We start from the raw sequence: 15,308 nt of genomic DNA on the forward strand, positions 1-15,308 counted from the left end.
TTTCTACCTTGTGCACATGACCATAAACACTTAGACTTGACTCTGATACACACAGTAGATGAAAGATTTATTTGAAATGAGTAATACACAAAGATTTATTTTAAATCAATTACATTAGAGTGATGGTAGCGGATTTAAAAAAACAAAACAAAAAACGTATCATTGTGCTGTAGATTTATAGGTACAGTATTTAATAATGTCACAATGTGTGCATGTCACCATTTGTATCACAAGATGTCATCATTTAAATCCCAATATTTTAAGGAATATATGTCTTTGAAACCTTCTTCCAAGATGTCGTCATATGCATCAAAAGGTGTCACTAAGACTTGTATCTCATTTAGCCTTGATATTGAATGTTATTTTGGAATGCATATCACAATTTTGTCATTAAGCCTTTTATTTAGTTCTGCTTTATAAGTTAAAGACCTTCTGTGAAATCTTTGTCAGATCGCTGTGTACTTATGTGAAACTGTCTCATGTTTCATTTGCTCGTGTGGAACCTGGATACTGTTACTCTCCAAACTTGTTTGATTAAATAACAGGTCTCAAGCCCAACTTCTCAAGTGTCTCAAGTGCTCTTGGATCTTATTCCACACCATGACACTAAGTGCACCATATTTTAGTTTAAATTGGATAATTCATGTATACGTTTATTGGTGAGAAAACATTGTCACCGATTGTCACCGATACAAGCCACCCTGCACACAGTCTGTTCAGCCTCCTGCCCTCCGGAAAGAGGTACAGGAGCCTCCGCTCCCGCACCACCCGACTCAGGAACAGCTTCATCCACCAGGCCGTGAGACTGCTGAACTCTCCCCCCCTCCCACCCGTGAAACTGCTGAACTCTCTCTCTCTCCACTCCTCTCTCTCACATTCAGCCCCAGCCAGAAGAAACACCTAGCTGGCCCCCCACCTAAACTCAAACTTTACTCATGCACTTGCAAAATTTGCACAGACTTGCTGCTGCCATGTTTATTTATACAGTAATTATACTTCTATTGCACTAGCGATTACACTTAGAACTATAACAACTACCTCAAATGCACACAACTGGGACAACCACAGCCAGAGTTGTCCTGCTTTGTCTCGTACTGTTGGATTGTCCTGTCATATGCTGCTACCTATGTCTTGTCTTGGGGTACTCTTGCCATACCTGGTTTTTCGTATTTAATTTTTAGTTTTAGTTGTTAGTTTAGCAACACTAGGCAAAGTAGAGCAAACATACTGCACTTTACATTACTATAGATAAGTATCTAGCTTTTAGGTTTGTCTCGTCTTGCGCACCTGCACTTTGTTATTGTACATGTAAAACGCAGAGGATAGTGAGAAAGGCAATTTCGATTCCTTTGTATGTTAAGCACATGTGAAGAAATTGACAATAAACTTGACTTTGACTTTGACTTGACACCATTTTGCTCACTGAAGGTTTGTTTTGATTTTAATCATATGTCTATTTAGCACGGTAAATGTTAATGTAACATGCTACACATATCACCACAGCTATTGAACTCCTGATCATCAAGCTTTCAAACTTGATGACAATAAATGTAATGTAAAAAATGGCTATTTAGCAACAAAGATTTTAAAATGATGAACTGGATGGATGAATGGAAAGCTGTAATTGATACCACAACACCGTGATTTTTTTGCTCAAGGTTATCAAACCATCAGAATCTGATATCTTTCCATGCCTACCAGCGACCCTAGTGAGGATAAGTGGCTATGGAAAATGGGTGGATGGATGAAGAAATAGCTGCAGTGCACATGTAAATCAAGTGTAATATGATGATGGAGTTGGAAAGCTGGGCTGGTGTGCTTGGTGAGTGAATGAGTACAGTAAGGGACTCTATACACAACTTTGTCTTGAGCCAGTGCGGAGTGTTATTATTGGGGATGGGTGTGGGCCAAATTTGAAGTTTGTGGACGATCTGCAGATAGAAGCGGACAGGCTGAGGAAAGTCCTCACATAGTTCCCCTAGTGTTTGAGGTGGCTCAGCGCAGTGTGAAAAACTATGGTGATGGCATCCTCAGTGGATGTTTGGTCTGTAAGCAAACAGGTGAAAGTCGAGTGTGGTGGGCAGGTTTGCTTTGATGTGCCCTGTAACTAGTTTTCAAAACGTTTTTGTGATGATGGGTGCACGCGCAACAGGCCTACAGTTTCAGGCTGCCAATCGCTGCCTTTTTTGGAAACGGGATGACCACTGACATTTTTAGATGGAGGAAAGATGGCTTGTAACAGATTAAGATTTTCCTTAAAACGAGCAATGAATCATGCAAAATTCTTAGTCTTTTTCTAACATGTTTACATGGCAAACCATGCTAACATGGTTTACCTTAGACCATGCAGGATGATTTTTCTTTTTTTTTTACCATTCACTCAAGGAAAAAGAAGGAATTTCACCCAATTTAACATTTCTCTTCTCTCTCCCCTGTTCTACTTTCAGTCATGTCTTTCTTGAATCCCGCCCTTGTTTTTTTTCCACAACACTCCTCACTGCTACACCAGATGTCTGCCTGTCTTCTTTCTCCCTTTTAACATCACCATACAAGGAAAAAAAGAAGGACCTGTGAAAGGAAGTTTCGTTGAGTTGCTATGCTACGTCCTTTCTTATGCTGCTGCTCTAATTCAAGTCTTCTTCAGAGTCTCCCTTTTCTCACCTCTACTATTTTTAGAGATATGGTCCAAATAATGTGGCCTTTATATATACACATACACATTATATTATATTATATATATATATATATATATATATATATATATATATATATATATATATATATATATATATATATATGGTCTCAAGATTGCTTCAGCTCACCTGAACAGTCTTCTTAATTCGCTGTGATGGCCCAGGATAGTCCTTCGAATAAAGGTCAGTCAAAAAGAGGGAATTAATAAGCGTTGATTTTCCAAGACCAGACTCACCTACAGAGACACACAAAGACAAGTTGTATAACCAAATCGTAGGACAAATGATTCATTTTGACTCACATGAGGACAAATGGTTAAACTAATGGATCGGTGAATAGATGGGTGGATAAATGCTGAAAAACCTAGAAAGCGTCCACAATCCTTACCATTTTGAGAAGGGTGTCGTGCCATCCTCGGTGAATTATCAGGCAGGAATGCCGTAAGTTTCATTTGATTCTATTTCACACATATGAGTATCAATATTCAAGGTATTCACCTCGATATGCGCTATAAGTCTAGAGTATATAAACACTACTTGGTTTTGAATGAATGTAGTAATGGTAGATCACATGACAATGCCCAAGAAAAAGCAAAAACAAACCATCACTACTAAGTGTAAGGGTGTCACATGTTTTACAGTATTTTGACCTATTGCTGCTGGGTCCTATAGAACTGCAGGCCTGCAGCGGTGGTGAGATAGGAAGATCAAAAATCACAATTCCCATATGTGTGGACAGAAAGAAAAATAATAGAGCAAGGATGCCAGTACATATTGCTGTATATTGTGCATACAACACCATAGAGTCCCTGCAAGAGAAATGGAATTCACCTTTTATTGGTAATTTATATTTTTGTGGATACTTTTTTCAAGTGGTCTATGATCGCATTTGCTATGACAAAAAGGTATCCTAATTTAAAAACAAATGAAAAAAGTTGAAAAATGAGGCTGGTTGTGTACTGTACTGTGAATTTTCCCAATCAAAAGGCAGTTCCTCCACAATTCTGTAGGCCTGGCAGGGCCTAGCATGCCCAGCACTGGCCTGTAAAATGTCAATTGTGCCTGTTACTCATAATGAATAAAGCACAAGACATACATATTGATGTATATACCCTGCAGTTTACAATCTAATAGCATAAAATGTTGATTTATACAAAAGAAGACTACTTCAGATAAAGTATTGTCAAGAGTGATATACTGTTCAGTAATTGCATTTAATTGCATGTTGGTGGACATTGGAAAAATTGCAATTTCCTCCCAATCTAAAATCAATACTTGAAAATTTTCACAACTATGGTGATTATTAGGTGTTACTTGATGTAAAAATATTTTTTTTTTACCTGCAGAAGTCTCCTACTGTAGAAGGATGAGCAAAAATCCCAGAGGTGCTGGGCATGTTTTCATTTCTGGCTGCCATCTTGAATGGTGACACAATTATTCTGCAGTTACAATTGTTGACAACACAAAGCAGTGTTGGGTGGATTCTCAGGTGTCCACTTTAGAGGCTTATAAGCAACACTGCCATCAAAACCTATTCTTATAATTGAAAATGACGTTTTAATAGTTGTCCACTGCAGTGACCGTCATGCATGAAAGGTTAAACTAGAGATCAACCAATTATCGGCCGGCCCGATTATCGGGGTCGATATTTGGAAATTATTTTTTAAATATGATTGGCTGATATGAAGAACTGAATGTAAATGTGTTGCCTTAAGGCTGATTCAATGGGATGTTTTTTGTTTCAAACAATGTTAAAACAATAGTTTCTATATTGTTAAATGATTGTTGTGTTTTAATGGATGATTATGGTTTTATTTGTGTTAAGGAAAGGTTTTTCCGATAGAAGTACTTCCTGTTCTGCATTTCCGTTTCCAGGTTTGCTCGCGGGGGAAAGAGGCAGATGGACGCACTCATCGAATAGCATGGTAACACTATCTGATGCCATCCACGGTGAATTATCAGGCAGGAATGCCGTAAGTTTCATTTAATTATATTTCACACATATGAGTATCGATACATCGTTTTGCTGGTGGCGTATTTCCGTTTCCGAGTTTGCACGCAGGGAAAAGAGGCGAGAGGCCGCGCTTATCAAACAACGTGGTAACGCTATCTGATGCCATCCTCAGTGAATTATTAGACAGGAATGCCGTACGTTTCATTTTATTATATTTCCCACATGAGCATCGATATTAAGGTATGTTTTCATCATTTAGTCGATAGAAGTACTTTCTGTTTTGTCGATAACGCATTTCTGTTTCTGGGATTTATCACGAGCAAAAAGATGCAGGTGGACACGCATGTGGCACATGGATCCCACCATAACACTTCTATCTTATTTTTTTTTCAAACAAGATGGATGCACCTAAGTCTAAAAGTGCAGTCTGGCAGTGTTTCATTTGGTCAACAACACCAGGGAAGGTACTGTAAATGAATATCATCTCCACATATTGGTTATCGTCCTCATCCAACTGCTAATAATTGGTATCGGTCCTGAAAAACCCATATCGGTCGATCTCTAAATTAAACTTGCCTCATTATTCTTTTTTTTTCTTTCTTTTTTTTAAGATTACTTTTTTGTCATAGCATATGCGATCATAGACCACTTGAAAGAAGCATCCACTTTGTTATGTTGTTATGTTATATGTTATGTAAATGTTGTATTGCCTTTGGTGGTGAAGAAGCCATTGCAAACGTGGCTCCTATGTACAGTAGGTTTGGCAGTTCACTGGTTAACTACATTACATTGGCATATATCTATGATCCGTTAACTCAAACCAAAGTGGTTGTTATGAAAGGGTAAAATGTAATTATAAAACCAAACATTAGGCCTATGCATCCTATATACTGGTGTGGAGTGAGAGCAGAAAGAAACAAATCTTGCGGGGTCAGCAACTTCATTCTTTTGCATTCCTAAAATGTCAAAAATAAAAAAAGGCAACAGTTGTCTGCTGTGAGGTTGTCCAATTCATCATAAAACATGGGAAGCCTTTTTCAGATGTGCCCCGAAATAGTGCAGGACTTAAACAACGTCAGCATGTCCAGAAATACAGTTGTGCAACACATTGAAGACTTGTCAGCAACCATTAACCTGCAACTGTCTAATAAAGCTTACTACGTACTTTTGATTTTTACTCCCATCGCATGCAATGAAAACACTGATACCGCTGGCACTGCACAGCTGCATATTTTTTGGCAGGGAGTGGACATGAACTTTGGAGTTATAGAGGAGATGCTTGATCTTGAGAGTAAAAAGACACAACAATGGATGGATGTTTTTGAAGCTGTCTCAGATTCAACTGACAAAAATGGGACAAGCTGTGTGACATTACAACAGACGGAGATCCAGCTACAGCAGGTGCACACAAAGAAATGGTGTCTATGATGTGCTATGTGTGATGGGCTTCACTAAGAACCCTTTGTGCCAAGACAGTCAATCTTGGAGGTGAAATGAACACAATTTTTACACTCAAATGTGGGCTGGTTAAGCCGTGGCATCGTGCTGTAGTGTTTTTACTCCCTGAGGTCGGAAATTGACCAGATTTTGAAAGAAGGACCTGTTTCTTCATGAGCTAAACAATCCTCTACGGTTAGCAGACCTAGCCTTTTTAGTTGATCTTACTAATAATAATATTCTAAATGTCTTTCTTAGTGGGTGCCGAATACATGGAAGAGAATTTGCAATTCCAACTATCGAAAACCAGTGTGATGATTCTCTAAAGAATCCACATAAGCAGCTTTCCACCCCCAAGTTCTAGTTGAGCGAGGAAATGTGTCCTCTTATGAGATGCCACACCAAAAAAAATGATCAGTCTATTTGGCTCGAAATACAAGCAAACATTTTCTATGTTAACACTAAACAAAAGCAGAATGAGAACCATATTGACTGACCGTCATCTCCACAAAGTCTTTTTGCATCTTGACAACTAAGTTTATTCCACCACTCCATTACTGAGTGCAATGCAGTTGCCAAGTGACAATAGATTACACAATCGCCAAATTTCTAGACAGTGGTCCAGTCTTTCCAATATCTTTGTATGTGGCCCTCAGAGAAAAAAGTTTGTTCACCCCTGGTATAACACAAGCACTAAACAAATATGGGCTGTGTGTTTATTTGGGGGTATGGTAACAGCTGAACGACCTGTCTGCTCACCTGCTCTCCTTGATTTGGCTATACTAATTAAGAGGTTAGTGTTGGAACTAATGCTAACTCGACAAAATAAACAGCCCAAAGTGAAGTACGAAGTGTAAATAAAACATGGATTAAATCACAAAGAAGTGGCAGCTAGAGGCAACAACTCAAACCCAAAATGTCACTGTTGAAGGGTTTGAATGGAACCATTCATTTCAATTCTGAAACATGTAATTTATTATATTCACTTCTTCACAAAAGACGATTAATTATGTTTTTCAATTTGATGGAAGCAAAACAATGCAATGACGATTCGATTTAATTCAGTACCGCTCTGTTTGAAAGGGTATGATTTTGTTATTGTAAACTTGAATGAACTTGTCAGTCGTCAGTTCAAGACAATTCAATATGTTTCTCAATATCGTTCTAAGGGATTATTTATATTGAGTTGAATTTGATGCATTTGCATCTTCTAAATTAAAAATGATTATCCAGTTGAAACCAGTTGGTTCACCTCTACTCATTAGCCTTCTGGTAGAAATTCAACTCACGAGCAACTATAAATTTGTGTTGCACAGCACACGACATATCATAATCTGACGATTTGCCAAGATAAATATTACACAAATAGCATGAAAAATAGATTGTGACTATTATAAAGTAGATATTAAAGCAATAAATAGCAACAGAGAAAAGATGACAGAAACAAATCTCCAGCAAGAGCAACCACAATTTCATTTGTCCTATTTCTCCTCTTCATTGCCCCAGTTCTGTCACATTCTATTCAATGATATTCTTTTCGGGTTCATTCAATAACCAAATCAATAAGGTTGCTTTGGATGGTGTTGGACTTAGAAAATCTTTAATTATCCTCTGGGTCAGTTTTGATTGCAATGCAATCTCACACACCCATATACACTCACACGAAAAATAAATGGAATTCAGATATGTGGCGATAGATGTAAATAAATATGAATCATTTCACGTAATGTCGGCAGACGAGAAAGCATGAGACTTGGAAGTGCTGCACCAGCCCTAGAACCAATGTGGAAACTAAACAATACATTTGTGCCACACAGTCGTTAGAGGATTTGCATATTTAAGCAACAAGGTTACAATTTTACACTTTCCAAAAAAAAATTGAAATTATTTTAAAATGATTCATCATTGCCTCATGTTTTGCATCATCTACCCTGGCATTTGAACAGGAGTGTGTTGACGTTTGGTCCTCAAGCTGTGCCCTGAGACCACATTTTAAAAAGTTTTAATGGAACATGAAAAACAACTTGTTTATTAATAAGAATGTCCTGGAAACATTTTTTTTCCATTTAAAGCTTGAATCGGTAACCTGATTTTTAGGATATGTTAAATTGAGTCCCAATCTAATACCTCTGCAATGTATTGAGAAGGAAAAAAAAAACAGTACATTCAAAATTGTCTCCATTTGTTTTCCTTTTCTTTAATCAAAGCTTTCCCAATAGCTAGTGATGCAGTTTTTTAAACTAAATATAAATACATATATACATGCCTTTTTGAGGTTTGGGGCACAAGCTTTCAGCTATTGTGTTAAATGCATTGTTTTAATTGCTGCTCTATACTTCCCTTCATGTGAATGCTCAATTTACACACATTGCAAGTAGCCACTGCCCTGTTTGCACTCTGCACCCAAAAATATTTCCAAACATTATCCGGACATTAGCATTGTTCCATGAATGTCTGTTCACACGAACTGCGGGGTTAATATTCCGTCCTGCTTTGTTCGCTAGCTTTTTACCACTCGCTCTTTTGCGCTTGCTTGCTTAGTCACTACTAGCAGTAGCTTACCTGCAACGTCACCTGCTATTTTTTAAAAAACAAAAACTTCATTAGTGAGGACGGGAGAAAAAGTTCTTTTTTTTTTGCCTTGTTAAGCCACTCTCGACCAGGTGCTTGTATCCTACCACAAGCGATAGCATGTAAAACTTTTCATGTAAGTAGCATATGTTAGCCACGTTACCCGCAGTAGCTAGCCTCAGGAGCAAAGTTATAATGCTAGTAAAGCCCACAAAGCATGAAATGGACAATGTGATTGAGTGCTGCAGCTAAAGAGACTCAATGAGGGGAGGCTCCCGCTGCACACTGAGGCAGGCCCAGGAGGGAAAACGTTTTGACAGATTTGGACGGTTTTAAATAAAATCCTGACTTTTAAAATGGCGATATATTGACAATCCGGTAATCAGGCCATGTCAAGTAGTGGTCAACTGTAACCATTTGATGGCAGCGTTGGGCTGGATGGCCAAGAAACATGTGATCAGCCAAGGCAAAGAAGAATAGTGTGAACTGTGAAGTTGGGAGGAGCGGGGTGGACGAGAGAGGATGATTGAGACCTAGAGAGACCAGCAAAAATGCAAGTGAAGACCAATTATGTCTTAAGATAGGCCAAATGATAAAGACATTGATTTGATATGAATATGAGTAGGGTGAGCAGGATTCTGAAAGGTGGTAGATGAATATGCAATCGACGCATGTCTTTACGTCAGCTAAAGCCAGGGCATGGTTTGCATCCTGAGTCGAAAACACGAGTCCCACAATAAAGTTTTCTCTGGCCCACGGGATTTATTATTACAACCAGCATGCAGGCTTATTGCGTGTTGCGGGGCGCAGTTCTTTAACAAACACCAATGCTATATTTTCCACAATGCAATGGTGGCACGCCAGATCGAGAGGCGGCTTCACTTCAATATACATCAGAAGTCTTTAGCTAGCATAACAGCAAAAGTGAACATCTAGGTACCTATCAAAAACGACAAAATCGAAGGTGGACACTGAGAACGGGTTTCAAACAAGGTGGGAGTCTGATTACATGTTGGAGGTTGCTAGACAACCCACTGACAAAAACAAAAATCTGGACGTGAAACAAGGAATGCACAAGGTGGAAGAGTTAAAGGTCTCGGCAGGCTTTGTTCAGCCAATCACAAAGCGAGGCTGATGTCAAGGCCACCAATCCATTCTTCAATGATTTTAAAAATATTTGACTTGAAAATTTTAGCCTACTCTTGCCATGTCCCTCAGAAAATATACTCATGGTGCCTTGAATAATATCACCTCATTCATTTTATGTGCATGTTATGTGGATTTTTATATAAAGGAAGTTTGCCTTGTGTGCTTGTTGAAAATTAAAAATTACTGTCATAAGACAATATTGCTTTGTTCATCTGACCCAATCAATTTGTAATATATTTGTTAGGTTTTCAGCAGGTTCAATTAGGTTTGTGAGACAATGTGCAGTCATTTTTTATTCTGCAGCTTGTAGTTATTTTTTTTTTGCCCCCTGTCCATTTGACTTGGTTTAAAATGTTAAATGACATTATCTGATGAAGAATCTAATGATGAATTAGAGAAGATGGGTGGAATTGCCAGGTCACTATACAATGACCAAGACAGCGGGTTGGATTGACAGTTTGCTAAACGCAAAGTGATCTCTCTCAAGCTCATCAAGGCAAAACCTACCAATGCCAATTTAAGAAAACAAGATGGGTGTGCAAATTCTGCAATGTCCACTTACATCCTGGAGAATGAGTCACACATTATCACATACATGCACGCACACATATTGTACCTTCCAAATAGACAAAAAAATTGAAACATGTAGTCAAACATGAGCCAAATATGTAGTCAAGTATGCTGTTTGCATACTTGACCAAATCAGTGTATAAATTGTTATTTTTCCATCATAAACATATTTTTGTTGTTTTAGTAAATATTTTATAGAAGAGGAAGGACTGTTATGAGGTTTCAGATGCCAATAAATTAAAAAAATATTGGTGTCAGTCATTGTACAAACACACCAAAAAGCATTTTCTCCTTTCATCTAAAATAGCTAAGCTATAGATCACTTTGTGTAATCCTGCCCAACAAGGGTGGAAGAATTCTTTCGCGTTTGCAAACCAAACCCTGCTTGATAAAGAAAGAAAATAGATGGATGAGGCACTTTCAAGAATGGGTTAGTCTGAGCTAACGGCATTCAAGGAGTAAGCTTTGACATGGTTTTGTTCATTATCTCCAGCCTTTCTTGACAACTCTGGCAATACCATCATTGTCACTGCATGCAAGAGGTCTGGAAAAAGATCTCATTAGAAAACGGTGGACTCTCCAGCACATACAAGCAAGTTATATTTTTATAAATTATGACGTGGGTTATTTCCAGAAACATTATCGGGCCAGAAACAACTACACAAAGCTTTTTTTTTTTTTTTTTTTTTTACTTCAAAGCTGTCATCTCCTCACTTTGAGCAGATGGGTGTGTACTAGATGCCCCAAATACTTTGAATTCTTTCAATTTGTGCTGATGACCCACCAACACACATCTTAAAACATGCAGAGAAAAGCAGACACAGTTATAGAGTGGTTCTTTTTACTTACCAACAACCATAAGTGTAAACTCAAAGCCTCTTTTGACGGACTTCCGATACACTTGGTTCGGAAGATTAGCAAAGCCCACATAGCCCTCCAGGTTACGCTGCTGATACACAGAGGAGATAAACACATTGTTTTCTTAAAAAAATAAAATCACATTGTATAATTATTATGGCAAAAATCCACACTTCCCAAATTTTTCTAAACACAACCATAACTCTTACCAGTCAAGTAGAATGCAGGACAGCGATCCACACACAATGATTTCACAACAGGACGGAAGTCACGTTGTAAGGTAAAATTATTGTTGGCGTTTTCCTTTGTGTATGGTGGGTAAACTCAAATGCGCATAATACCTAGTCAGCATAACTCCCATAACGCTTCTTGCTAAACGTCATGCTTTTGAGCTTTAACAGCTTTATTCAGTATACCGAGTTTTCAACCTCCCAACAATATCATGATAATTTTCCTATTGTGGGGTTCATATCATTATCATATCGAATTGTGATGTTTGGGTATATTTAGAGCGCTATCTGGGAGTGCCTCTTGTAAAATTCCTTGAAAATTGCCAGTCTCTTTAGGCAGGGGGCCTCAAACTTATTCTACACTCCTCAAATGTGAACTAACTAGAAAGTTGTTTTGTACTTCTGTAGGGAAAAAAGAAAAAAAAATTCACTTGTCCTTGAAGCTATGGCCCTCCCTACCATCTATTTTTTTCTTCTACATTCTCCTTTTTTGAAATGGTCTGGTAAGGGCCACACAAGAGCCATGCAGCAAAGACTTTGATACCTAACCCGACTTTAAGTGAGTGGTGTTTTCGTAGAGGCAGAGCATGTTCGGAGCCTATTCTCAAAAAACACCAAAGAGCACTGACAATAGATTCTCTGTAGTAGTTTGTTTTCGACTGTGGACAAGAGTGTCGATTAGCCACAAATCCTTAATTTTCAATCAGAAGCAGAGGACTGGTGAAAACTTGAACACCGGTCGCATTTGGTCCCCAGGCTGGACTTAACTGATTGAAGAATTTTCATCAACGCATTCTCTTTTGTTTTAGTCACTCAAAATTTAAGCCTACTATTTCAAGTATGATTCAGAGTTTGGCAAATCACTTGAAATCAGGACAACTTTAAATTAACATTTTTTATTACTGCACCTGCAAGGTATGTTGTTCATCATGCCAAACCTTTTCTACCATCTCTACATTATTATTTCTACACTCAATGCATTACTAGAACACTATGAACATAAATTTGGTTTATCTACGTGGCAAGCATTAACATATAAATCTTGTGGTTTCATTTTGCGAGCTTGTCTATATTAATGGAAGCTTGCCTTGTTTTCCGATTCAACCCTGCTTTAAATGAACACACCACACGCCAGGTTTTGACAGTAGGAGAGGAAAATTTAAATTTTGATTAAGAGTCTGAGAAAAAAAAAACAATGGATGAGGTAGAGCAAAAAAAAAAAAACCCAGTAGTGCCTAAATTGGAAAAAGTTGCGTCTTCAACTCAACAGAGAATAAGGGTGCGAATAGTAAATAAAAGAGAGAAAACAGGAGAACCCATGACAATTGCTAAGCTAACCTAATGTTATCATGAACGACTGAGTTAATATGTGCTTGGGTGGCTCAGTTCACTTTGCACAGGTCTTGCTGGAACCACATTAAAGTGTAGCATGTCTACGCTTGAACAGCAAACAAGCATGAAGTTTAGTAAATGCCTACAGAGAAAATAATAAGAAGTAATGACACATACAACAACAGACACAGCTAAGCATTACATGATTGCTAAGGCGTCCTGTACGTCAGATAGGGAGTAGAGGCCTACAGTAGAAGATAAATGTACAATAATACTGAGGATTTGCAATTCTAAAAACGGATGGGTATAGTGTATTGAATGCATGTTTTCACAATACAGTCCTTATGTTTGAATTAAACTTTTGAGACGAGCATAAATGTTCTCACAATCAACTTCCAGTAGCACTGAACTTTATACATTTTATTTATATGTTGTTTAAATTCATTTCTGTCAGAAATGCTTTTTGTCTGGCCTCAGTTAGATTGAAATATACATTTGTGCAACAATATGTACTGCACTGGTTTTGTTGATGTTTAAAAAAATGTTTTATGGCAAACTATTGAATGTATTTCTCGTTTGATACAGTTCTGTAAAAAGTCACTTCAAATTAAAATGAGAAATTGTAAGCAGTATTCATGCATTGCATATTTTTTTTATCTAATAATTTAGGAAAGGTAAAAATATATCGTGGTATATCATCATGACAGAAAATGGCTTTCATCGTGATCGATTTTTTGTCGTACCGCACACGGCAATGATTTAGCCAGAAGAACGTAACCAATTCCATATTTGATTGCATCTCACTCAAGTTGTGAATGTGGGTCGGAAAAGATGCCTTACATAGCGTTACATAATTGGCCCACTTTGCTGGTCTCCCAAACGAACATGCTCAGTTCAGATAGTGGCACTGTGTGCATCAAAGGAATAAAGTGTGAATATGGCCCGAAAAGCTTCACTTAATGTAATACAAATGTGCATGCACAAACAAAAATGTGAGGGGAAAATGATTTCGGTCTGAAATAGTAACAACATTTGGATGTTGGCTTTATATTCAATTAGTAATATACCGTAGTACACAAGAGGAAAAGTATGTCAGAGATGAGTTAAAGAGGTTGGAAAGCTTTGCAAATGCAGTACAGTTCATGTGAACCCTTCCCCCAGTCTACATCGTGGTCATAGTAGCTGCTTGGTACATTAGACAATACATTAAACAAATGACATCACACATATGCATGCAATCTGTTGGTGATGTTCGGTCATTGTATTCAATTTCCCTTTGCAGAATGTACCCATTTCTTGTGTCATTTTTTTTTTTAATCAATTCAAAAAAGAATGAGGAACGCAAAGTCGTACGAGATTTTAAATAACGTATAATTTTCCTAACCATGCAAACACATTTAAATGTGGAAACACATAAATCAACCAAGCAGTTTCATTGAATATGTAATACAAACAGCTGCTGAAAAACAAATGACTTTAGTGCTTTAATAAATAAATGAAACCTCCCGAAAATAATATGAATTCACATACTTATCATCTATGTTATTCTAATATTGCGTTTGCTGTAATCAAACTTAGCATCAATTTTAAAACTGGAGCCATTATAAACACATTATACACAAGTAATGACTTTCAAAGTCCTCGGTACAGCAAAAACATGTCAGCTAGTGTGGCCTACGTTTCAATAAGTGTGTAGTTTCAACGACTTGTGGACGCTTCAACGGCCCAATTCTCACAAGATTTAGGTGCATTCGAATGGACGAAGCTAACACAGCTTACGTGAAACAATGTGTGATGAGTTTTCGTGAAAAGGGGGAACGGGGTACTTTTTTTATTGTAACCACACACACACCAATCTATATGTGGCTATTTTGAAGAAAAATTAACTTACAGCAATGCTGGGAACCGCAGTTTCTGGTCGCTCGATCATTGTAATACTGTCACCGCCCAGCTTGCAATGGACAGTCACCAAGGCATACACTGACAAGCGTCCGAGAGAGTGACGGAATGAAAAGAAATGGACTTTAAAAAAAAAATATGGTATACCTTTTTAAGAAAACCGCCTCTCGTCAAACTAAACAAAAATATAGAAAAGATGACCGCCTGACAACAACGACGAGAGTACAAATAGACGAACCTCAGAAAAGAAAATAGGTTGGCCGATTTTGTCCTGTCGTGTTTTACGCTGACTGTACTCAATACTGTTTCCGTCTCGAAAATTCAGAATAAGACAGTTGGGTTCGACGTCAACGTAGCTTGGTAAAGTTAATACATTACTGTATCTTTTTAAAATTAATGAAAAAATTTCTAGTATCTAATTCAATTTTTAGTTTGATTTTATTACCACAAAATAATATAGTAATAATATCATTTTTTTTCACACAGGAACTGTTATGACTGGTTACTGTGCCGCGTGAACTGATAAAGCAGCATTGTTTTAGAGAGTACAATGTAAAAAGTGATACAGTATTTCACTCAGCCAACGGTTCGAGAATTTGTCACACATTTGCGGCT

The 15,308-nt window shown here is 37.7% G+C and overlaps 1 protein-coding gene across 4 annotated transcripts in view; it reads right to left on the reverse strand.

The window, feature by feature from the left end:
- The window catches only part of LOC148421843 (septin-7-like), a 61,418-nt gene extending 46,442 nt beyond the window's left edge, over positions 1-14,976 (reverse strand). The window contains exons 1-4 of one of the 4 annotated variants that reach the window (XM_088418375.1): positions 14,686-14,976; positions 11,224-11,320; positions 3,082-3,151; positions 2,823-2,929 (exon numbers count right to left, since the gene is read on the reverse strand). In XM_088418375.1, coding sequence (XP_088274501.1) covers positions 2,823-2,929; positions 3,082-3,151; positions 11,224-11,304 — 258 coding nt within the window. In that variant the 5' untranslated portion in view covers positions 11,305-11,320; positions 14,686-14,976. Of the gene's footprint in view, positions 1-2,822; positions 2,930-3,081; positions 3,152-11,223; positions 11,324-14,685 lie in introns of all 4 variants that reach the window. The other 3 variants (XM_088418374.1, XM_088418377.1, XM_088418376.1) reach the window with 3 other exon arrangements.
- Between the last annotated feature and the right edge of the window lie 332 nt (positions 14,977-15,308).

The sequence above is a fragment of the Hippichthys cyanospilos genome, chromosome 6, assembly GCF_059441005.1.
Source record: "Hippichthys cyanospilos isolate Australia breed blue-spotted pipefish chromosome 6, RoL_Hcya_1.0, whole genome shotgun sequence".
NCBI lineage: Eukaryota > Metazoa > Chordata > Actinopteri > Syngnathiformes > Syngnathidae > Hippichthys > Hippichthys cyanospilos.